The sequence below is a fragment of the Pteropus alecto genome, unplaced genomic scaffold (genome assembly GCF_000325575.1).
Source record: "Pteropus alecto unplaced genomic scaffold, ASM32557v1 scaffold131, whole genome shotgun sequence".
In the NCBI taxonomy this organism is placed as follows: domain Eukaryota; kingdom Metazoa; phylum Chordata; class Mammalia; order Chiroptera; family Pteropodidae; genus Pteropus; species Pteropus alecto.
In genome coordinates, this window is record NW_006434709.1 from 22,470,897 (window position 1) to 22,493,899 (window position 23,003).

The 23,003-nt window shown below is 51.8% G+C and overlaps 2 protein-coding genes across 2 annotated transcripts; both read left to right on the top strand.

The window, feature by feature from the left end:
* Positions 1–12,077, top strand: HAAO (3-hydroxyanthranilate 3,4-dioxygenase). The gene is made up of 10 exons (XM_006909693.1): positions 1–80; positions 1,471–1,549; positions 5,782–5,865; positions 6,208–6,314; positions 8,749–8,838; positions 9,183–9,226; positions 9,505–9,650; positions 11,542–11,610; positions 11,789–11,871; positions 11,999–12,077. Exons 1-10 carry the CDS (start codon positions 1–3, stop codon positions 12,075–12,077), a joined length of 861 nt encoding a protein of 286 aa, XP_006909755.1.
* Positions 12,078–15,130: 3,053 nt separating this feature from the next.
* OXER1 (oxoeicosanoid receptor 1) lies at positions 15,131–16,261 on the top strand. The gene has a single exon (XM_006909694.1). The coding sequence runs from the start codon at positions 15,137–15,139 to the stop codon at positions 16,259–16,261; it is 1,125 nt and encodes a 374-aa protein (XP_006909756.1). The 5' UTR covers positions 15,131–15,136.
* The last annotated feature ends 6,742 nt before the right edge of the window (positions 16,262–23,003 follow it).

Consider the following 23,003-nt stretch of genomic DNA (forward strand, 5'->3'; position numbering starts at 1 on the left):
ATGAACCGTCCTGTGAGAGTGCGGATTTGGGTGGAAGAGAACCGGGACTCCTTCCTTCCTCCTGTCTGCAACAAGCTCCTGTGAGTCCCAGGCGCGCCCCGCTCCTCACCTTCTCCACCTCCATCTGCACCTCTCACCCCTCGACCTCCAGCTCTGATTTCCTTGACCCAGAAGCCTGCAGAAGAGGGGCTATCATCCTCATGGTGTCTTCAAGGGAGGGTATGGGCGAGCCGTTTGGGGTTCCACCACCCTGGTTTGTTCCTCTTTCTGACGACTCTGCGTGGAGATTGTGACCTTGATTTCTGAGGATGGCTGGGTGGACGAGGCGAGGAGAGTTACAGAGAGCAGCTGGCGGCACTGCCCCCCACGGCTGAGAAACTGCTCTCTCACCCCCAGTGACTCTCATGAGTTTGGGGAGGGTGGTTTTCTACTCCCCAGAATTACAGTGGAACCTACCTCTGGGGACGGCCCAGTCACACACCCCTACTCTTGTCCAGGAAGCACCTGGCAGAGAGTGAAGTCGGAGGATCGTCATCTCCAGTGGGGAGATCTTGGTGTATTGCTCTTTTCAGTTCTCCTCTTTGCTGGCAGATGCGTGCATGTGCGTGTGCGGGGACACACACACACACACACACACACACACACACACACACACACACGCATATGTACCTAAATTATATCTCGGTAAAGATGAGTAAAAAAGAAAAAGAATTCCTAGGCCCCCTGGCATCCCTCAGGCCAGTTTCTCAGCCGTGGGGGGCAGTGCTGCCAGCTGCTATCTGTAAGGTCACAAATTCCTTGGCTGAGCTCTCCAGGCCTGGGGTGACCTGGTCTGCCATCCTGATCCAGCCTTCTCTCCATCACTCCCCAAGACCACTCCCGCACCACCAGGACCCCCATTGTTTCTGGTCTCAGGGCCTCTGCACCCAACTCCTCCTTCTACTTCTTTCCCCAAGTGCTTCACAGCTTTAAGCCCAACAGTTTTGGGGGAACACAGTCTCATAATCAGACAGCTCTGTGGGGGGAGGGGGGTAGATAAAGGTCATTTTACCCCTATAGCAAGTGGAGCCTTTAGTTTGCTCTCCTGTATATAAAGCTCTTTAGCATAGTCCAAGGATCCTGACTGATAAAGAGATAGACCCACCGCCACGCCATTCCCCTATCGAGTCAGAGGATGTGGGGGATGCACACAGAGGGACACGCACACACGCAAATATATCAAGACACAGATACAGAAAGACATAGGCACATATCCAGTCTCGGACAGACACAGCCACTCTTGGATAGTCATGGGCACCCTGGGATGAGAGTAGAAGGAGACAAACATCAAACACTGACAAGGACAATGGTGTAGAAACAGTCTTGTTACCTCTTCCAGATGTACCCAGGCTCCTTTCAGGCTCCCCGACAGGCCACTCCTGTTTTCTCTCATGAGCTGATTTAGCACCTCTCCCCCTTCATCTATTGCAGGCATCAGAAGCAGCTCAAAGTCATGTTCGTCGGGGGCCCCAACATCAGGAAGGACTACCACATCGAGGAGGGTGAGGAGGTAGGCCTGCAGACTGCCCCACTGACTCAGCCCTGGGGGTAGAGGACACTTCCCATGCCAGGACCAGGGCCTATGAATAGGAGATGGAGTGGTCAGATGGCTGATGAGCAAAGGGAAATCAACCAAAATCACAGGATAATACTGTTGCCTGGAAGATGTAGGCACCTTTGACAGCTCCATCTTCAGAAGGAGCCCAGCCACTGCAGGTATGAGAGGCTCTAGCTGTTGGCATCACCCTCTGGACACAGGGACTGTCCGTGCTCTAGGTGGGATGTCCTGGTCTCCTCCCCGCAAACCTTAATATGCAAGATTGGCCTCCAAAATGAGGCCCAAACACTGAGGGGGACCTGGGTGCTCCACTCTGGTCCCAGGAGCCAAGTTGTCTGGCAAGTGTTGGCACTGGGAGGCCCTTCCTTATCTAGAGAGCACAAGACACATCAGTTGCTGGAAGCTATTGGCAGAAGGCCGGGCAGGTGGAAGGGGGAATTTGCTATTTTCTACTGCATACCCTTTTGTACCTTGAGTTTTGGACTGTGTTTCTATACTACCTACCCCAAAGTAAATAAACAGGGGTAAAATTAGGAGAAAAAGGAGGGACGCAGGTGGGTTCCAGCTATCAGAACCTCTGTTGACAAAGGATCAATACGGGGGCCCCCTACCTATCTTCCTGGGGGCACTAGTGCTAAGGTTGGAGGTCCAGAGTCCAGCTTGGTCACCAGCCTCTACCTCCACTGCTGGCGACTCAGCCACAGCTGGGGCCAGAAGAATTACTCGCTCAACAAATATTTACTGAGCACCTACTGTGTCAGGGGCAGTGGGGGTGAGGATCCTGGGCCAGCAGAAAGCGGCTTTGGCAGAGCACAGCCAGCCAACCCCTCACCTCTCATACTTCCAAGACCCACACCTCCCCTCGCCACTCTCTTCTCACACCACACCTCACTGGAGACCATTTTCCTCTGTGGAAAAAGCAGCAGGGAAATGCAAAACTGCGGAGAGAAGATAAGATTGGGTTGGGAGCGACCATGGTGTTGGAGACTAGACGGGTTGCAGGGTGTCTCCTGTCTGCCTTCGTTAGCTTCAAGCCACATATGTTGTCTTCTGGAGGCTTCCACTCGGTAGCCCTGGTCTCAGTGCCCACTTCTCCTGTCTTTCTCCTTCCTTTTGTCCCTTCCTGTCCCCTACCATCTCTACCCCATGTCCTACCTCGGGGTTTCCCCCAAGCTGCTCTGGTGGATGAACCACATAGGGACCCAGGCCATGCTCTGACTTAACTGGGTAGCTGACAGATGAGGGCTGGCCTAAGCAGCTGTCCCCACTCTGTAGGGACTCTCAAGCGGCTGAGGGAAATTTGGTGAAAGGTGGGTTCGTGACAGCTTGGTCCCATCTTGAAGTAGAGGAGAATACCAGCCACAGGCTCTGGGAAGCCACGGGGCAGAGGGCTGGTACCCTCTCTGTCCCTACCTGTCCTCACCCAGCTGGAGCCCGGGGAGACTCCAGGCTGTGTTGTAGGAGCAACCCCAGCCCCAAGGTCCAAATCCATCCTGATGAGAGAAGGGGAGTCACTGAGCCAACTTTCCTCCTTCCTGAGCTCAGCCCCACAGGTGCCCTGGCTCCGCCTACCACACATATTCCACTTCCCCCAGTCTTTCCCTTTGGGCACATAGTGTGAGGAGGTTTGGGCTGGGAGTCTGCCTCTTTCTAATGATGCGATCGTGGACAGGTCACATCACATCGTCTCTCTGAGCTTGTTTCCTTGCAATACATGGGGACACTGGCTGTGCCTGGTGAATGTGTATAGTGTGTGCACACAGCCTGGTGCACAGTAGCTTCTTAATATGCATTGGTTCTCTGCACCCCCAGCCCCTTTCCGGCTTCCTCTGCCTATAAGGCCTTTTTGGGCCCCAGAGGCTAGATTCAATTTAATATCTGCCCAGCCAGGACAGTTAATCTACCCAGCCCCAGGCCCTAAACATCATTTACTTCTAAACAGAGCATAATTCCTCTTAGATTGCCCTCTGCTGTTTGGAATTTTCTGCTGTTCTGGGTCTGCACCTCGGCCCCCGGCCAGGCCTGTCCCTCACACAAGGGAGGCCCTGGGCATGGGAACAAGACTGAGGAAAATGCCACTTTTCTGTTTTTGTTTGATGGCTGCTAACATCTTGTACCTGCCCTGATGAGTTTGAATCTGGCCCAGACTATCAGACCCCCACTCCAGTTTTCTCTGATATTTGCAAGGCCCAAGGGCTATGGTCCCCTCCCTAGAGCTCTCTGGACCCTTCTTCTCTCCCAACCATGGAAGAACCCCCACCCTCTCACACACATTGGGGTTTCCTCCTAGCTGAGGGAATCAGGAGTGGGCTTGCAGAATTGCTCCCTAAAAGAACCTGGTAGGTTTTTTCTTGTGTATTGTAAATATCTTGTATGGGTTATTTTTAATAATAAACGTAAATAATTTTTTGTAGAAAACATGCAAAATATAAAAAAAAAACCAAATGTATGTTTCATCCATAATCCCACCACTCAGAGAATCCAACCACTGTGAACACGGCTTGCGTTTATACATGTCTTACTACATAATTAGAATCCTGCTGGGTGTAGCTTTGAATTTTGGTTTAACATAACTTTAGCATTTTCCATTTTCCCATCTTATTAACAGTTATTCAAAAATAGTTTTTAATGTCTGCATAATGTTTCATATTTTGACTCTATCATAAAATAGTGACATTTCCCCTCTAATTGTTACTAGCATTATTTTGCTATTCCTGCCATCACTAATATTAGCTAGAGGTTTATGAGTACTAACTATGTCATGGATACTTTGTGTACAGTGTCCCAGCAGACTTCACAGCAACATTCTGAGTCGACGCTGTCATTTTATAGATGAGGAAATGGAGACATAAGAAAGCTAACCCAACTGCCCAAGGGCACACGGTGACCTGGCTGAGCTGAGGGCCAGGTGATGCTTTTAACTATCATGCATTGTGATGAAACAGCCATGTATGTACACCTCAAAGCGGGTGCATTTCTGATTCACTGCAGCCGCCTTCCTAAAGATGGAATCATTAGGGCAACAGTATAAGGTGGCCACTGTCTTGGTTTGTCCTGGGCTTTTTCAGTTTTAGCGCTGAAGGTCCTGCATCCCAAGAAACCCCTCCAGCCGCCCCACAGGGGTGTGAGCTGTGAAGGTTCTTTCTGCCAAATTGCCCTTCAGAAGGATTGTGTCAACTTGTCCCTCATGGCAGACTATAAAGCCGCTTGGCTTGATTTCTCTTAGTAGATACTGACAAGAACTTCTACCTCCTCTAGCTCCGTACATGATAATAATAATAATTATTATTAAAACACCCCTTCAACTATTTGGCTGGGGCTTTTAACACCTGCGCAATGTGTGACTGGTGGAGAGAAAATGTGTCTGCCCCCTCCTCCTCCCAACTCCATGAGGGTGAGCTCAGTAAACACATTAATTAAGGACTTAGAACAGAATAGAGAAAATGCAGTAGGAGCCCCCCTCCCACCCCATCGCACCCCAGAGAGGTAGCAGGAAGTGAGTGCTCACATCCCCCACAGCTTCCAGCATCACTGAGTCCACCATTTACATGGCTGACCTCCAGAAGGATTTAGACAGGCACAGCCCTGCCCCGTACCAGGGCATCACCGTGCCCAGAAGAGCCAACAGGCTCCAGATCTACATGCAGACTTAGGTCCAAACTGCGACTCCAAGACTGTTACCTTAAGAGAGCGGCTTTACTCTCTGAGCCTGTTTTCCTTTTTCTTTTCTGCATTATGGGACTAGTAGTACCTTTGGAAGTTGTTAAGATTTCGGATAATGTACAGGGGCTTGCACAGCCTCTGGGATACAGAGTGTGGGTGGTTCTCCTTACCTCGCCGAAGGGTCACTGCATTCTCCAGTGAGCATCTCAGCCAGCCTCCTGCCCCCAAGCCAGACACCAGCTGTTTTGCGTCCTGGGTATTTTGGTCATCACTCGCATGTCAAGATGTGATCCTTGTGTGTCACCAGTATTTCTGTCTGTGGCATGTGCCAGGGGAGGTTGGGGCCTCAGGGTGGGAGTGACAGAGCTGCTCATAGACTTCAAGGCCTTTAGGAACTTTTCTCAGGTTTCTCAGTCAGAACTCAGGCTAAGGAGCTGGAAGGGGGAGCCTGTCTGCTGTCCTATCCCACAGTTGTTTTATCAGCTGAAGGGTCCAAGCCTGTCTGCTGTCTTGTCCCACAGTTGTTTTATCAGCTGAAGGGCGACATGGTTCTCCAAGTCCTGGAACAAAGGAAACACCGGGATGTGGTCATTCGGCAGGGAGAGGTGAGGCTGGGCCCGAGGGGGCCGGGGCAGGGGGGCGAAGGGCTGCCAGAACAGGAACCCACTGTGTCCACTCATCCTGGCTTTGGTTGAGGTATCGTCCTCCTGCCTTCTCCTGCCTTCCTGTCGTCCCAACCAGCTCTGGTCCCATCCTTGGGCACTTCTTCCTCTGGGCTACCCCATCATCAGCACAGCCCAACATTCCCTCCGGTTCTGGGTGATAGGCTGGGCAGAGAGGTGGGCTGGGCTGGACCCTGTGTGAACTGGGAGGCCCAGGATGCTGCGGGCACTGAGGTCTCTGTGGGAGATTGCAGCCTTATTGGCACTTTGTCCCCACCACTGTAGATATTCCTCCTGCCTGCTGGGGTCCCCCACTCTCCACAGAGGTTTGCTAACACTGTGGGGCTGGTGATTGAGCGGAAGCGGCTGAAAACCGAGCTAGATGGACTCAGGTAAATATGCCTTGTCTCGGGGAAGTGGGTGGCAAGCCTCAAAGGAAAGGGTCCTAGATAGAGCCAAGAAAGTACTGAGCCAGGTGGAGGCAATGGAGATCCTGTATTTGCTGGCTGATGGGGGAGGGTTAGGGTAGGTGGCGGGGTAGGTTTGATGATGCAGGGATGTTGTCTGTGGCACCCTTGGGAGCCCACTCAGTCTGAGGCCCTTCTGGCTGTATTTTCCCACTGAGATCTTCTGGTGGGGGTGGGGAGGGATGCCAAAGCCAAAGTCAAGCCCTCCTGGCCCAGGGCAGCCCACAACGCTGCTGCTTTTCCCAGCCTCCACCCCCCAGAGTTTATTCAGTCTCTGCTAGTGCGCCCCTCTGCTTGCTTCTCTGCCCCAACTCATTCTACAACCAGCGCTAACATTTGTATAACACTTGCTATGGGCCAGACACGGGGCTAAGCGCTTTATGTGTCTTTATTTATTTAATCTTCGCAATGATTCTATGGGGCAGGTATTGTTATCGTCTGTACTTTACAGGTAAAGAAACTGGGCACAGGGAAGTCGAGTTTACTAGAAAATGGCAAGGTGGCATGATAGAGAAACATGAAATGAGGGCCAGGACAGTCAGGATAGGAGTGGGAGTCAGCATCAGGAAGGAAGGACCTTGGGGCAGAGACACCTACCCTGTTTCTAGAGCTGAATTCCCATTTGGTTCTGATCAGTCATCCAATTATTATTCTCTGAAAATGAAAAGATGATGCAGCCTGTAGCTCAGGGGGACATAGATTCTTCCAAAAGCTAAACTACTTTTGCATTTATTAACTAAGAAAATAAAAAATTCCCAACAAGTTACTGACATCTTCTGTTATAAAGGACTTTTTTTAGAGTTTCCTTTTTTTTTTCTAATTAGCAAAGTCATACACATTCATTCTTGAAATCTGGAAAAGTCAAGAAAGCATAAACAAAATTAAAATTACCTGTCAGGAAAAGTAATAAGCAATAATAAAGAGAAAACAAAAAAATAAACAATAATAAAAAACAAAAAAATAAACAATAATAAAGAGAAAACAAAAAAAGTCGTCAGCCCACCAATTAAACCTAACAAAGCACTTAAACTTCCATCTTGTCTTTTTTCTATACATATCTGCACTTACAACATTGCAGTCTTATTGAAAGCATTAATTTGAGTTTTACTTTTTTTACATGAAAAACTCATGAGCATTTCTCATACTACTAAATGCTTTTCAAAAAACACTGTGTTAATGACTGCATGCTAATCTAGAGCATAATAACCTGTTGTAGAAGCAGATGCTTGGCTTTAAATTCTAGAAGAAATTTCTCCCGTGGGGCTTTATCTAGGGAGTTTTTAGTAATGGAGAAGACGGTTTCCTCAATAATATTTTTACAGCAAATTCAATAACAGATTTCATCTGGCTGCTTTTGACCTTTAATGAAAGCCAGGAATACAACATTAAAATTCCACTCTGAAGGCAATTTCTGGAGCACATTGCAGTCCAGTTATGATGCTTTCTGGTGGCCAGCTCCATCCCAGGATAGAATTTAGGATGCCTAGTGAGGCGGATGCACTGTGTGTCTATAAACCATCTCCCATAAACAGGGCCGCTTCTCTTTTTGGGGAGAAGTTGAAGAGCAGACAGAGCTGACCTGGCCCTGGGAGCTGAGCCTGGGCATCGGGCATTCAGTTAACAGATGTGATGCACACACAGGGGCCTGAGGCTTGGCCCCGGTCTTCCAGATACTCCTCAGGCCAGTGAAGGAGCTCACTGAGCCGGTCTGGGGACTTGGGTGGGCTTCAGGAAGTCCACTAGAGGCTATGTGTACATGTATGTGGAACTTTCTCCAGAGAAGAGGCCCAGCACTTTGGTCCAATTCTCAAAGGCATCCATGACCCCAAAAGGAGAAGGACCCCTCATCCAGGGGCATCTTCCACATGTTGATTCCTTAAGGTTCCATGTGCTCTCACATAGGGTTGTAGCGGGCAGGAAGAGCATCCAGCCATAGGCCCTGGATTCAAGCTCAGCCTCAGTTTCTGCTTTGGGAAAAATGAAGACACTTTTCACTGATGCTCTCTACACTTCTAAGACTGCCTTGAGTCTATCCTGCTTCTGCCACTTACAGGCTGTGTAATCTCTCCCAAGCTGCCCAGCTTCTCTCAGAAATCTATCCACTTTGTAAACGGTCAAGTTTTGGGAACCAGAAAGAGCTATGCACATAGGGTAGATAATAGCCTACTCACTTTGGGGGCAAATGCTGCTTCTTGGAGAGCCATGTGTGGCCACTAGGTTGCACTAACAGGGTGAAGCAAACAGCCAGCTCTGCAGGGCCAGCCCCGCCCAGATGTCCACACGCACAGCCAGGCCTGAGAAAGGCTGCCCAGAGGCTGCCCAGGTGGAGAATTAGATTGCCTGTCCTTTGCTCTGGCAGGTACTACATGGGAGACACTGCGGATGTCCTCTTTGAGAAGTGGTTCTACTGTGAGGACCTTGGCACACAGCTGGCCCCCATCATCCAGGAGTGAGGCCCCACCCAGCCCCTGCCCCTCTTTCTCCCGGCTGGGGAGAGCAGACCCATCCAAGCAGCGCTCCAAGCAGCATCTGCCAACCTGGAGCCATCACACCTGGGATTTAGGGAGAAAGTCTGCTCTCCCAGGGAGGGAGGCGCTGGGCTGGGAAGCACCCTGGGGAGGCGGGTGCTGTTCCACGGGTGTGGGAGAGAGTGGATGGCCACTATGAGTTGTGTGAGGGCCCCGCAAGTGGGGGCCTGTAACTGAGAGTAATGAGTGTGTGTATGTGCGTGTCTCACTAGCCATTCCATCAGGAATGCTGACCCCGCCACCCCCTTCCCATATGCCCCTGCAGGTTCTTCATCTCTGAGCAGTACAGAACTGGAAAGCCCATCTCTGGTGAGATGACTGGAACCACCTTTCTCCCTACCACCCCTCTTTCTCAGAGGAGGATGGGTCTCGGCCCAGGGTACCACAGAGTCCTCTTTTGAGTACTCTGCCCAGTACTCAAGGCACTGGAGATGGCACCAAATAGTAACCCCACGTGGCTGCTGTGTCCTTGAGCTAGATCCAGAGCCCATTCTGGCAATAGAGAGCTGGGAGCCCTAAGAACTGGGTCTGCTGGGACTGGGTGGGCTGGGCCAGAGGACACTGACCACAGCTGGGCTGTGGTGCAGACCAGCTGCTCAAGGAACCACCATACCCCCTGAGCACACGATCTGTCATGGAGCCCGTGTCCCTGAAGACCTGGCTAGATGGCCACCACGAGAAGCTGCAGGCAGGCACACCCCTCAGCCTGTTTGGGGACACCTATGAGACCCAGGTAATGCAGCCCTGGGCCACACAGGGCATTCACCTAACAGCCCCAGGAAATGGGAACTACACGCATGTGCGCGTGCGCGCGCGCGCAACCCTCCCCTCCGCCCCCCGCCCCCGACACATTTCAGAGGTTGTAGACATGGGCAAATAGGCCTTCCTGTTTCTTCCCTAAGTCGGAGAATGATGGCTTTGCTATGAGTGGGAGCCTATGGAGGCTACATGGTCCCAGGCAATTTTTCTTTGCCTCCAGAGTAAGGGCTTGCCCCATCCAGTGAAAGGTTTCTAGGGTCTGAGGTTATCCCTCTGCTGCTAGGCCTTCCTGAGCCTTTGGCTAGCCACCGCCTTGGGAGCTGGAAGGGAGAGAGGTGTTTAGGGGTGAGGGTTTGATGGAGAGGTACACAGAGAGAGACTTAAACAAAGATGACCTTCTTTCATTCAACATTTATCAAGTGTCTATTATGTTTCAAGTTTTGGTAAAAGAAATAAGATAGAATCACTGTCTCAAAGAATGTGTGGTCTAGTAAACAGACAAGCTAATCAATAATTACCACAATCATGTGATAGGTTATTTGGAGAGAAGCTTTAAGAAGCCACAGGGTGATAAAAGAGGAACCCAGGCTGGGAGAGAAGTAAGAGAAGGCTTCCTGGAGGAGGTGATGTGTAAACTATTTTAAAATAAACACAGGAGTTTTCAAAAGAAAATAAGGGAGTTGGAGAGAGCATTCTGTGAGGGAGAAGCTTGAGCAAAGGCCAGAAAGCTTGAAACAGGCTGGCACTGCAAGTAGTTGAGGTTGACACGAGCCAGGGCAGGGGAATGGGGGCAGCAGGCACAATTGGTAGACAGCTGGAGTAGCAGGCAGTGCCCAGGTCCTGGTAGGTCTCCTGGAATAGGCAAGGCACAAGGATCTATCATGGAGACAACAGAGCTTTGCCCAGGCATTGAAGTAGGGGATGACAAGGCCAGAGTAGCGTTTCAGAAAGATCACTGTCTCCTGTGTGGGCAGGATCAGGAGGGCAAGTGCGGAAACTGGGAGACCTGATAGGAGGCTTGTGCTCACTGTGCTTCATAATTTGCCACTGGCGCTTACAATTTGAACAACAGGCCCATGGAGGGATGCTCACTAGATATAGACCTGCCCTTAGAGGCCTGGCCAGCAGACAGACACCCAAGCATAGCAGGGCTGTGAGAGCAGGCACACACCACAAAGCACCTGCCGTCCATCACAGCAACATCATTCAGTGCTCATCTGGGCTCATGGCCCTGCCTTCCGTTTCTTTGTCATCCCTGATGCCACCTGCTTTGGTTTATGCCAACAAATACCTACTGAGTCCCCCTCTGGGCCAGTGGGAACATGGCCTGCACAGTACCTGTGGGCTTCCAGGCTGATGCAGGTCAGAGGCTCAGCATCTCTCTCACTCTTGCTCATCCCCTCCCATCTCCCTCCTGCTCCTTAGGCCAGAATCTCACAGAGAAAGGAAGGTGGGCACCTTTGAGGAATGACATTTGTGTGCTATGCGGGTCTGCATTACATCGTGCACATGTGTGTCTGTCGCTAGTGTGCCTTTAGCAGGCATGCCTTCATGGGGATCAACAATAGTTGTGATGTGCTACAGAGGGACCAGATGTGCATGTGTGTATGAAGGGCAGGCATGCGTGATCCCAAATGGCAGGCAGGCAGCACCCATCGTGATGAAGGCAGCAGGGAGGCCTGCAGCCTGGGCAGCTTTGCTTTCTAAGTCCTGGACTTTGCTCTGCACATGGACATAAGACTGTGCTGTGCACCCCCCGGCCCCCGCACTCAGCACTCAAAGGACTGGTATCTGGGGGCCGGGTTCAAGGTCATCTCCTATATGGGGCAGGAAGCACCAGAAAGATCTGTGTCACTTCCTTCTAGGTGATCGTCCACGGACAAGGCAGGAACAAAGGCCCGAGACTGGACGTGGACATGTGGCTGTGGCAGCTGGCAAGTGGGGTCCCCAGGAGAGGGTGGCACAATGTCCTGCCCATGTGGACCAGACTGCTTTTGGGCCTTGTGCTCCCATAGCCCAGACTGGCTCCTAGGGCCTCCTTACCAAGGCAGACTCAGAACAGCTATGGAGGCCCAGTAGCCTCCATTCAATTCTCCTGCTCCTCTCCCCCAGGAAGGCTCCTCTATGGTGACGATGGGGGGACAGTGCCTGAGCCTGACCCCTGATGACAGCCTCCTGGTGCCTGCTGGGACTGAGTGAGTCCATGGGGAGGATTTTGCCGCAGCTGTGGGACTGCCCTCCTTTCCCTTGGATCCTCAGAGCCCAGCCTTGTCTGACCCCGGCCCACCCTTGTCTGACCCCTGCCCACCCTTGTCTCCATAGATATGCCTGGGAGCGAGAGCAAAGCTCTGTGGCCCTGGCTGTGACCCAGGACCCCGCTCGCAAGAAGCCTCTGGAGTGATAGTCTTGCTATGGACCCAAAGCAGCCACAGGATGTGCCAAAGTACCACCCGTGCCGAACTGCTCTCACAGCGCCTGCTGCTTGTAGGTGTACTGCTGCTGAGAAACTCAGAGTCCTCTGCCACTGAACCCGGGACACGGTCTCTATCCGCCTCTGTCCTCTTGGCCCAGATGCCAGGCTCCTCAGGGGCCAGTAACTCCCCTTCTCCTCTAACAGCCTTCGCCCCACTGCCCTGCACAGTTCTGCCAGGTGGTCTGCTCCACTGCTTCTTCATCCTCTGTCCCCACGGGCTCATTTCAGCACTTGTCCGCCACAAAGATGGCCCTCTATAAAGGCTTCCTGTGAACGAGCACCTGTGGGTCTGCATGTACCCAAGCTGTGGTCGATAGCTGACCCCGTGTGCTCCTGAGACTGTGTATTGCCTGGGTACCAGGGCACCAGGTGACTGTAGACATGTGGAAGGTCTGTTGCGGGGGTGCACCTGCTTATAGAGGGGCTCTCATCACTGTGCATGTGGCCTGATCCACACAGGCTATTGTGCTTGTCCTGGGGGCACAGCTGGTATTACCTCTCTGGCTCTTTCTCGCTTACTCTTTTTACATAACTTCAAAAAATAGAATCTGTTAGGTCTTTCCCCCCACCAATAACAGGAATGATTTCTGCTCATTGTATAAAATATAGAAATACAAAAAAATACAAAATACCCCACCCAGAGTTAATAACTGTTAATATGCAAAGATTGTGATGAGCCTGTAGAGGGCATGAAGTTGTATGAGGAGCGTGGCAACAGGAGAGGGGTATCTGGCCACATCCCCCTGCTCCCCCTCGACAGTGTACAAAGACTCAGAGGGCTCCTGGGCCTCCTATGGGAGTGCTGGGAGCCGCAGATGCAACAGTGGATAGAGATGAAACATGGAACCCGTAGCAGGAGATCTGGGCTCGGTATCCTGACTTCAATGAGAAGCCAATGAGGGGTCGCACATGGGGGTAACTAAAGCGGGATCTGGGCGGAACAGGTCCCTGGTTAGAGTCAAAGCTTCTTCCAGAAAACTTAGGGTCTGAACCCTGTCTTCTGCACAGCTCACTGCTTTCGTATACTCCACTGAAGAGCAGAGGAGAGAGCCCAGCCTAACTTTTGAAGGGGCTTCCAGCCCCGAGGGATGTTGGGACCTTCCTCTCCTACAAGCAAAGAGAAAACACTGCCAGCCTCCCCTTATTTGCAAACCATCCAGGGGGGTGAGGGCAGAGGCCTGGCGCCTGCTCAGGCTGCAGCAATGTGTGGCTCTGTGGGGAAGCTGAGAACATGGGGATGTGTCATGGAGGCCCCCTGCCTGAGTGTGGATGGACATGACAAGAGGGAGTTTGTCCCTAGTGCCTAATCAGAAACAGAAAATAATGATAATTACATCTTCCGTTTTCCTGAACACAAGCACTGTGCCGGAGAATTCCCTAGAAGTTTTTACATACATTATCTTATTTACTCCTCACAGCCCTCCAGGTAGGTGGTACCACCCCATTTTACAGATAAAGCTCAGAGAGGTTTGGAAAGCAGGCAGTTGTTTCCAGCCAAGGCCTGTATGTATTCAAAACTCAGACTGGATTTAAAAGAACAGCAACAGCTGCTGGAAAGACACCTGGACCAGAGAAGAGAGATTTCAGAAAAGTAGGTCTGAGGATGACCTTTTACTTTAACAAGGTTATATATAAATTATGCTGACATATTTTAATTCACTTCTAATTGTACAGCACCATCATAAAGATTTTTTGGTCCAAAAAATAATAATAATAATAATAAAACTTCAAGCTGGTGGTCTCACCACCCTGCACTCTGTGGTCGTAGCCTGACTATACTCAGCTTTCGCCATACGGAAGTCCAGGGCAGGGGAGAGGCCTGGAGGATCTGTGGGAGAGGAGCCAGGGGCCGCTGTGCCTGAAACCCAGAGGCCCAGGTAGAGCTGGCAGCACATGGCATGCTGCTAAGTACAGCCAGTTGGCAAGGGTGAGTGTCAGGTCCTCGAACCTGGAACCACAGCCTCCCTTGGTGCTGTCTCATGTTGTTAGGAGCCCGAGGTCCTCATCGTTACTGCAGGCTGGCTGCATGGGCTCACGAGAACACTGCAGTGGGACAGTAGGACTTGCACCTGTTCCAAAGTCAGCCCCAGCCTCTCACTCCGTTCCCTGCAGTGAATGCTGGATGAAGACAAAGAGGAGTAAACAGTGGACGGGGAAACTCGAGGATTCTTGAGCTTGTTCTGTTCGGGGGAGAAGCCCCCTGGTCCCCAGATTATGGCAGTAGAAATTGGCAGTAGAAAAAGAAGAAGGGAGCCCTCTGCCTATGGGATGTACTTTGTCATGTACATGAATTTGGGATCATCACAGACTTTGGAACCATCAGGAATCCGGAAGTAACTACAGCAGTGGGCACAGCACAGCCTGGTTCCCACAGGCCATGCACTTGATGGTCAGGTATAGACTGGATTCCCACCTCTCTCTTCCAGGACCCTATCTGTTGGCTTCACAGTCCCTGCTGCCAGAGCTGGTGGGGGCAGGGAGACAGCCAGCTAGCCTGTATATATGATGGGGTTGGGGGGCTGTCCAGGATGGTCTGCATGATCCTGAGAGCTGTGAGTTGCCAGGCCCTGCTCCCGCCTTCAGCAAGCAAATGTCTGACCGGTCAGAGCTGTGCACACTCCCCCTCACCTCACCCCAGCTGGGCCTTCCTCCCACTTCAGAGTCTCTCTGGGCCTCCATCTCACCCCTACTGAACCCTGCTTCCTCCTCTGCCAGGGGCAGCACAGATGCCACCCGCCAGGCTGGTGTTCAGAGATGGGGGCTCGCCCAGTACCCAGTACAGGGAGGGGGAGGAGGGGTGCTGCAGTTTCCCCTTTGCTAGCAAACAGGAACACTGGGTGTTTCTCAGTGTCTATGAGGATGCTGATGAAAACCCCAGGACACTGAGTCATTGTAGTGGCCAGCCGATAGAAAGCACTCATCTGTGAACACTCATGCAGGGGCAGAAAGACTCTGGAAACTTCGGAGGTCTACAGCCCAAGCAGCACATGGAATTTCATAACCTGAGCTCTTCCTCTCCCTTTCCTTCTCTCTCTCCCTCTACTCTGCCTCCCTCCCTCCCTCCCTCCCCAACTACCTTTACCACTACATTGGGGTCACAGGCTCCCTGCCTCCCTACTTCTTCCCCCAAGGTGTCTGCCTTCCTCTTGCCTACCCTGGGAGTGGAGTTCATCCTGGGGCTGGTGGGGAACAGCTTGGCGCTCTTCATCTTCTGCGTCCACACGCGACCCTGGACCTCCAACACGGTGTTCCTGGTCAGCCTGGTCGTCGCGGACTTTCTCCTGATCGTCAACCTGCCCCTTCGCATGAACTACTACCTCCTCCACGAGATCTGGCGTTTCGGGGCCGGCGCCTGCAAGGTCAACCTCTTTCTGCTGTCCACCAACCGCACGGCCAGCGTGGTCTTCCTCACAGCCATCGCGCTCAACCGCTACCTGAAGGTGGTGCAGCCCCACCATTGGCTGAGCCGGGCCTCGGTGTGGGCAGCCGCCCGGGTGGCCGGGGGGCTCTGGGTGTGCATCCTGCTCCTCAACTTGCACCTGCTCCTGACCACCTATACCAACCAGTCCTGCCTCAGTTACCAGCTGGGCACACGCCCCTCGCCCTGGCTTCACTGGCACCATGCTCTGTATGTGCTGGAATTCTTCCTGCCGCTGGCGCTCATCCTCTTTGCCATTGTGAGCATCGGGCTGACCATCCGGCGCCGCGGCCTCGGGGAGCAAGCAGGCCCGCGCAGGGCTATGCGCGTGCTGGCCGCAGTGGTGGCCGTCTACACCATCTGCTTCTTGCCCAGCATCCTCTTCGGCCTGGCATCCGTGGTGGCCTTCCGCCTGAAGGCCTGCCATGCCGTGAACATTTGCTCACAGCTCTTTCACGGCTCGTTGGCCTTCACCTATCTCAATAGCGTCCTAGATCCGGTGCTCTACTGCTTCTCCAGCCCCAACTTCCTCCGCCGGTGCCGAGCCTTGCTGGGCTTCGCCCAGGGCGGGCAGGGCCCAGCCAGTGATGAGAGCTTCTACCAGCCCTCCAACAGGGAACAGGAGGCCTCCAGGAAGGCGGAGGCTGCTGGGAAGCTGCAGGCGGAGGTCTCACTGGAGGTCTCGCCGGAGTAAGGAAAGGCCCTTCCTAGGACTGGTGTCTGCCAGAAAGGACAAGGTCACTCCTTGGACTGTTGCCTGCCAGAAAGGACAAGGTCACTCCTTGGACTGTTGCCAGCACAGGGTACCTCAAACAACTGGACAAAGAACATCTGCAGGAGCCAGGTGGGTTACAGGGAGAGAAAGGTTCTTGGCCTTACAGGGCAATGTAGCCCAAGTGATGTCCCCACAGTACAGGAAAGAGCAGAGGGCAGGCAGAGACAGGCAGGGGCTGTGGGAGCTCCAGCTCGGATAGAGGGCTGCACAGCTGCCCAGTCCCTGGTCGGAGTTGGTTACTATGGGAGCAGAAGTCTTGCTTTAGAAATTGGACAGCTGTATTTTCTGTGATCTCTAGTTTGTTCCTTTCAATGCTAATAAACCTCCTTCTGAAAATGCAAGCCTGTCTCAATCGTTCTAAGGAACTTGAATAATTGTCTTTGGGTCTACCAGGCCTGGCATCAGTAGCATTCAAAGTGGGTGCCCCAAGATGAAGGGAAACAGGACAGAGAGGGGAAGCTGTCCAGGGCACTGTCCTTCCACCTCACTCCTGGAGACCTGAAGTGTCCCTTAAAGGCAGAACGCTTTGCTAGGTGAGGTCCTCAGACAAAGGTGGCCCACCAGGATCCCTGGGAGGCCTCTCTCTGCTCCCCTCTGGCCTTCAGTTCCCCTTCTGCAATCCCAAAGTCCTGCCCAAGGCACCCAGGGCTCTGCCCTACTCTCCCCTGGGACGACTTGGGGATCTCCAGCCTTGGAGGTTACCACCTCCACACATTCCTGGCTCAGCCAGCCCCAACTCCCACCCTCATGGCTTTCCTCAGCCTCAAGTGCACTTCCTTGGCCCTGGAACCTGTGGTGGGAGCTACACACACTAACGGAACAGGACCCCAGGTGAGAGCAGGGGCCTCAGGGGCACCAGATCTGGCTCACAGCTCTCCCCCAACACTATCTTGTCCACCTCTTTCTGTTCTATTCATTATGCCTATGATTAGTGTCTGAGACCATCTGGGCTAACCCATCCATTGGCCTGTGTCCCCCAGGCAAAGGTGTGTATCTGGCATGAATCAGGATTTTGATGTTTTTAGGGGGGAGTAATGATTGGCCTTAATGTCCACAGGGGAAGTCACAGGGCGAGGCATAGCATTCAAGGTTCCCAAAGGGCTACTTAGAGGTCACTAAAGCCCCAAACATGCACCTCCTGAACCCCATGTGTCTGTGGCCCTGACCCCCTCAGGAAATGAACATCTCCTTTCAACACACAAGCCCATCCTGCTGCGGGAGACAGAAGGGACTAGAACTCGTTCTCTACTCATCACCCCAAACAGAGGCCTCTAGGCCTCTGGTATGGGGTCTGATGATGAGAATCAAATCCTCTCTCTTCAATTTCTTTAGGAGTTTTAATCTACTTAGTCCAAACTTCTCATATCATGGACAGGGATGCTCTCCATCTGTTAAAAGTCTTCAGGAGTATGATCTTAAGATATCAAAGATGACCAATTTTGCATTTTGATCAGTTAAGTGGTAACAAACACTGCGGACAGATGGGTGAGCGAGTATGGGAGATGACCAGAATGGAAAACAGTCCGTATTCCAAGCAAGGGCCTAAATAAAGGCAGTGGCAGAGAACATGAGGGGCCAGAGAGGCACAGCCCAGGTGAAGATGAGAGGTGACTGTGGATGATGGGTAGATGGTGACACATTGAGGATATAGGAGGCAGATCAGGCTGGCAGGAGCAGATAAAGAGTTAAGACAAGCTGGAAGGGCTTGGAGGACCTCCAGGTAAAAAGGTACAATAGCACATTTTGGGCCAAAGACAGGATTTTAGAATCTTCGTTACTAATTGGGAGCTTATGGGAATGGATGGGGTCACCAGGGGAGAGAGTGAAGAGGACTAAGAATCATCCTTTTAAAAATCCCCACACGTAAGAAACACACAAAGGAAGACCCAGTGAAATGCCCAGAAGAAACCTTTAATATGAAGAAAATCAGGAATGTAGCAATAAAAAGAGCATAAAAGGAGTCAACGCAATCTCTTTGCCGAAGAGATTGCCCATTAAAAAGTAGAAAATAGAGACACCTTTTATGAGGGTAAAAGCCAAACATAAAATACCCAGACAGACTTCAAAGTGCCTCATGCAAGAATAAAGCATTTTCAGAATTCCTAATTGCAAACTGGAGAAAGTTGATCTGAAAACTACAGTGTGTGTCTGCCACTGTCTGGTCTTAGATTTAAACCTGGATTGTCTAGTACTATTAAGACAAGCTTTTCAAGAAGTGATAGACAGTCATTTGTATAAAATTTAGTAATATGCAAAACATGTTCTATATTGGTTACAGATTCATAGATATGTATTAATTATATAAGATCATGCACTGGGATGATAAACACCACATTAAAGAGAGAACTTGCTTCTGAAATGGAGGAACATGGGAAGGGGGTGTACAGGTGACTACCACTATATCTAAAATTATCTTTGTAAAAAAAGCTGGAAAAATAACTATGAGCAGTATCTGAATGCTACTTAGCATTGCTCTGGGTAGAGAATAAAGGGGTCAGTGCCATGAACCAAGAAAAGTAATATGACAACAGCTTCAAGTGCTCAAGAAATGGAATGGCTAAAAATAGTATTGGATTTGGCAATTAGGAGGTCACTAATGCCTTTATTGACAGCAATTTCAGTGCGTGGGGGCGGGGGGAGGTGGTAGAATGGAAGCCATAAAGTAGTATAATGGGTTGAGGAATTAATGAGATTTGAAGCAATGGAGACAAACTCGTTTCTCTCAACAAATGTGCCAGCAAAGGAAGAGAGACAGTAGCCTCAGGTGAATCTAAATTGAGGACAGCCCACTGTGGTAGTTTGATTGCTCTGTTGTTTTGTTGAGTGGATGGAGAAATTTAAATCTAGTGGTAAGAGAAGGGAGAGGTGAAGATGAGGGGATAAGGGAGAGAATGATCAAAAAGCAACAATAAACACTCTGTCCCAGGCCCTGTGCTAAGCACTTTGCAATTTATTAGCCTTATGAGGTAGATACTATTATCCCATCCCACAGATGAAAAAACTGAGGCACAGAGAGGTTGAATAACTTGCCTAAGTTCATACAGCTAGCAAGGGGTAGTCTGGTCTGAGTCAGGGCATTCTACTGCAAGGCCCTCAGAGGGGTGGAGGTCAGGGAAGGAATGGATTCACCACGAGGGGGCCTGAGGGTCTTCTAGAGGCCAAGGGGTGTCTTCCTGGGCTGGTGGGAAGGCACTATTACATGCAGTCAGTCTTGGGGTGGGGGGGAAGATAGGTGAAGGGACCCTTAGAGAGCTCTGCTCTCAGGGGGTGAGGGCTTAGGGAGTGACAAACGATTGGAACAGCTGGTTCTGGGAGTAAGAAAACGAGCTCCTGAAGAACATATAAAAGGGCCAAATAACAAAATGAGCAGCCCAAAACTACCTGGTGAGCGAGGCACCCACAGCTCTGGGGACGCGACAGTCCCTGCAGGTTATAGGCCTTCCTCCAGCCACCCACTGCAGTCCAGGAGCAAGATCAGAACAAATGGAAAGGAAACTTTAGCCAGAAGAAACTCCTTAGGAAATTTGACCATAAAAACCCCGTCCCGGTTGGTATGCCTTGTGGGGCAGGGCATGGGACACTCTGAGCTCTACAGATGAGCTGCCAGAAAGAGGCAGGTATTTGTCAGGATAAAAAGTCGTAATAAAAAGACACCAGGAACTGTGGGGCATCTGAGGGATTTCGTGGGGGTGGGGCTGCTGTGTTCTACCTTGCAGACTCCCTCTGCTTCCACGAAACCCTCCAGTCCAACCCAACTGAGCTCTCGATCCCAGAACTCCTACAAGTACCAACACGGCCTTAGGTACCTTTTCTTATCTCAAGGAACCTCACGCGTGTGTCTTGCTTCTCCAGCGAAACTCTTGAAAGAAACTCGGTCTCTCCCTCTCCCTCCCCCTCTTAGTCTCTCAAATCTCAGCAAACAAGGGTCCCAACACAGGCATACTTCACAGTCTGGGCTGGAGAGGTCCTAAGTGAGCCTGCAGCAGCCCCAGACCAGACACCGAGGCAGAGGTTACACTGCAGTCAAACCAATAAAATGCACAACAGAGAATAAAGTCTGCTGTGTAGGCTTCAGCACTCAGGGCCTGGGAAAAGGGAATGTCAGGCATTTGGATCGGGCTCCCTTTACCTTTTAAGTTAACTCAGACATCTTTGCTTCTGACTTTCAGGCCTGAGGAGGATGGTGAGAAGAGGGTGCTGGGCTTCCATCTGTGGAATGTGCAGCTCCTGTGTCCACTCCATTTGCACAGGCCTCCTCTCACACAGGGCATAGCACACTCCCTCAGCTCACCCTCCAAGAGGCCCAGCACACGTCCCATGACCAGCACTGGGCAGAGCAGTGCAAAGTGGTTGATGGGGAAATGTCTACCTGTTGCTCCTTTTACTCTTACCTCCAGGACCAGGGGACACGAGGTCAAAGGCCACCTACTGAGGTGACCTGGCCTCACAAAACCTCCATGTCCTCAGGATGTAGCTTATGAGACAGAAGAAAATGCAGACCCTGAGAAGGGCATTTGAGAGTCTCGGTGTGGCTGGGGGGGACATCAGACTAACTGGCCTGGCCAGTCATAACTCTCCAAGGCTCATGCGGGGGTATGTGGTACCTGAGACAAGGGACATCTGATGCTGAGGGCTGGGGTGGAGATGTGCCAAGATGTGCCAAGCCACTGTCCCAGCAAAAGGACAGCATAAAACCAGACATAATTTCCAGAAATTTATTGGAAACACGATACAAATCGATTAGTAGATGGCATCTACTTACAGACAGACAGTCCACACTGTAATATCACACTGTGAATGAATTATCCTGGGGAAACACTCATGACCGCTGGTGCGTGGTCTGGGTCAGTGTTCTCTGGCAGAGAAAACCAGAGACTGGGGGCAGAGGAATGGGCAGGGGCAGACAGAAAACTGGGACACAGCTCTCCTGAGGGGCATGGTGAGGTGGGGTAGCTAAATGGATAAATTCCCCCAAAGGAAAACAGAGGCAACTGTTAAGAATAAACGCCTTCTCCCTCCCTCTCAAAAGCACTTTCCCCTCTAGGCAGAGTGAAAGAATCCACAAAAGCCCAGGGGATAGTTCCTCCCTCTTCCCTCACCAGGGGCTTAGGACAGCACGGGGGTATGAACATCAGGCTTGGATATGACACAGAGCAGACCCAGGTCATGCATGCCCTGGCCTGCTACCCTCAGACCTGCTCCTTGCCCCACCCCCCCTTTTGCTGAGTGGGGCTGACCACTGCAGGTTGCCTGTCCCAGTGCCCCCCGCCCCAGGTCAGCTGGCTTCCAGTTGGGTTTAGCTAACAAGCAGCAGAAATCCGGAAGGCACATGGTAGGGAGAAGTCAGGCCACTTCTCCCGCTCTCCGCCTGGGGGGTTGTTTCTGGCAGGGACCATGCCTCCTCACGGCTGCAGCTCCCACCAGACAGGCCCTCTGCGGTCCCAGGTTCCTTCCAGCATCCCTGTGCCCCAGATTCTGGTAACATGGCCTCCGCTGTGTCCCACCAGACTTCCCGCTCTTGCTCTCCATCTCTGGGTGGACCCTTGCTCCCTTGTTCGGCTTCTCAGCTTTTCTTGTTTCTATGCTAAACAGTGATCTGGATTTCAACCCTCTGTTTTAAATACATAGAGTGGCTTCTGTTTTCCTGGTTGGACGCTGACTGATAGAAAATGGGCTATGGGAAAGATGGACTTTTAAGAGACATGCTAAGAAATCAGTCTGCTGTCCTCTTTTCCACCACCTCTAGGAAATCAGGGTTGGGGGAGGGGGGCGATGACGGAGAAGGAGACAGAAGACAACTTGCAGGGCTTCTGGGTCCTCATCCAAGGGAGCACAGACCAGGCTCAGCGCAGCACCCGCTGGGCATGTTGGGTGTGGGCCATGAAGACAGACTCTCTGTGTCCGCCACACGCGCTTACTGCACAACAGTGACACACCACTGACATACACGATGGCAACACTGTGGCCCCAGAAAGGGGGTGGCTGGGAAGCCCTCTCAGCACCAAGCGCTTGGAATGGCAAAGACAAATGTTAGAGGCTCCTTGGCGTGTCCTTCCTCCATTCCCCGGAGCGTCCACTCGGAATGCTGGGGGACTTCCCAGAGGTAAAGTGAGAGCATAAGATCTTAGTCAACATCCTCCTCATTGGAGGCTGGGGATGCAGAACCAGAAGCTCTTACAACAAGGCGGAGGAAGAGCTTTCTTGGTTCATGGGACTCAAAACGAGCTGCACTCGTCCCAAAGCTACATGTGACCCGGAACCGGGGTGGGCTTCCCTGTTCTGCCTTCAGACCTGGCCTGGCCCCAGTCTCCAAATCTCCTGGGTCCTCTCGCAATGAGCAGAGAGAATGAAGCTGGCAGCAGAGTCACAGGCAAGTAACTGTTTCTCTAGTCAACAGTCACCATTTCATGTGGGTCAGGAGAGGAAAGCAGAAGAGTGAGGGAACCGTTCCACCTTCTGCATCCATGTGCGACAACAAATCCAGGGCAGGGGCACAGAGACAGCTATCCCAGCCTCCTTCTTTAGAGAAGTATACACCACGTGGCATGTAATGTGGACAGCCAGTTACCTCCTCTCCCTGGGTCTTTTCCGAAGGGGCTGCTTTGTGGGGAACCCTAAAGGCAATGTCTGCCACCTCTTCCCTGAGCCCTGAGCACCTCTG

Coding starts and splice junctions, on each gene's coding strand:
- HAAO (XM_006909693.1), top strand. CDS start 1: ATGAACCGTCCTGTGAGAGTGCGGATTTGGGTGGAAGAGAACCGGGAC. Junction 1,550..5,781: donor ACATCGAGGAGGGTGAGGAG/GTAGGCCTGCAG, acceptor CTTGTCCCACAG/TTGTTTTATCAGCTGAAGGG. Junction 8,839..9,182: donor CTGGCCCCCATCATCCAGGA/GTGAGGCCCCAC, acceptor ATGCCCCTGCAG/GTTCTTCATCTCTGAGCAGT.
- OXER1 (XM_006909694.1), top strand. CDS start 15,137: ATGGAATTTCATAACCTGAGCTCTTCCTCTCCCTTTCCTTCTCTCTCT.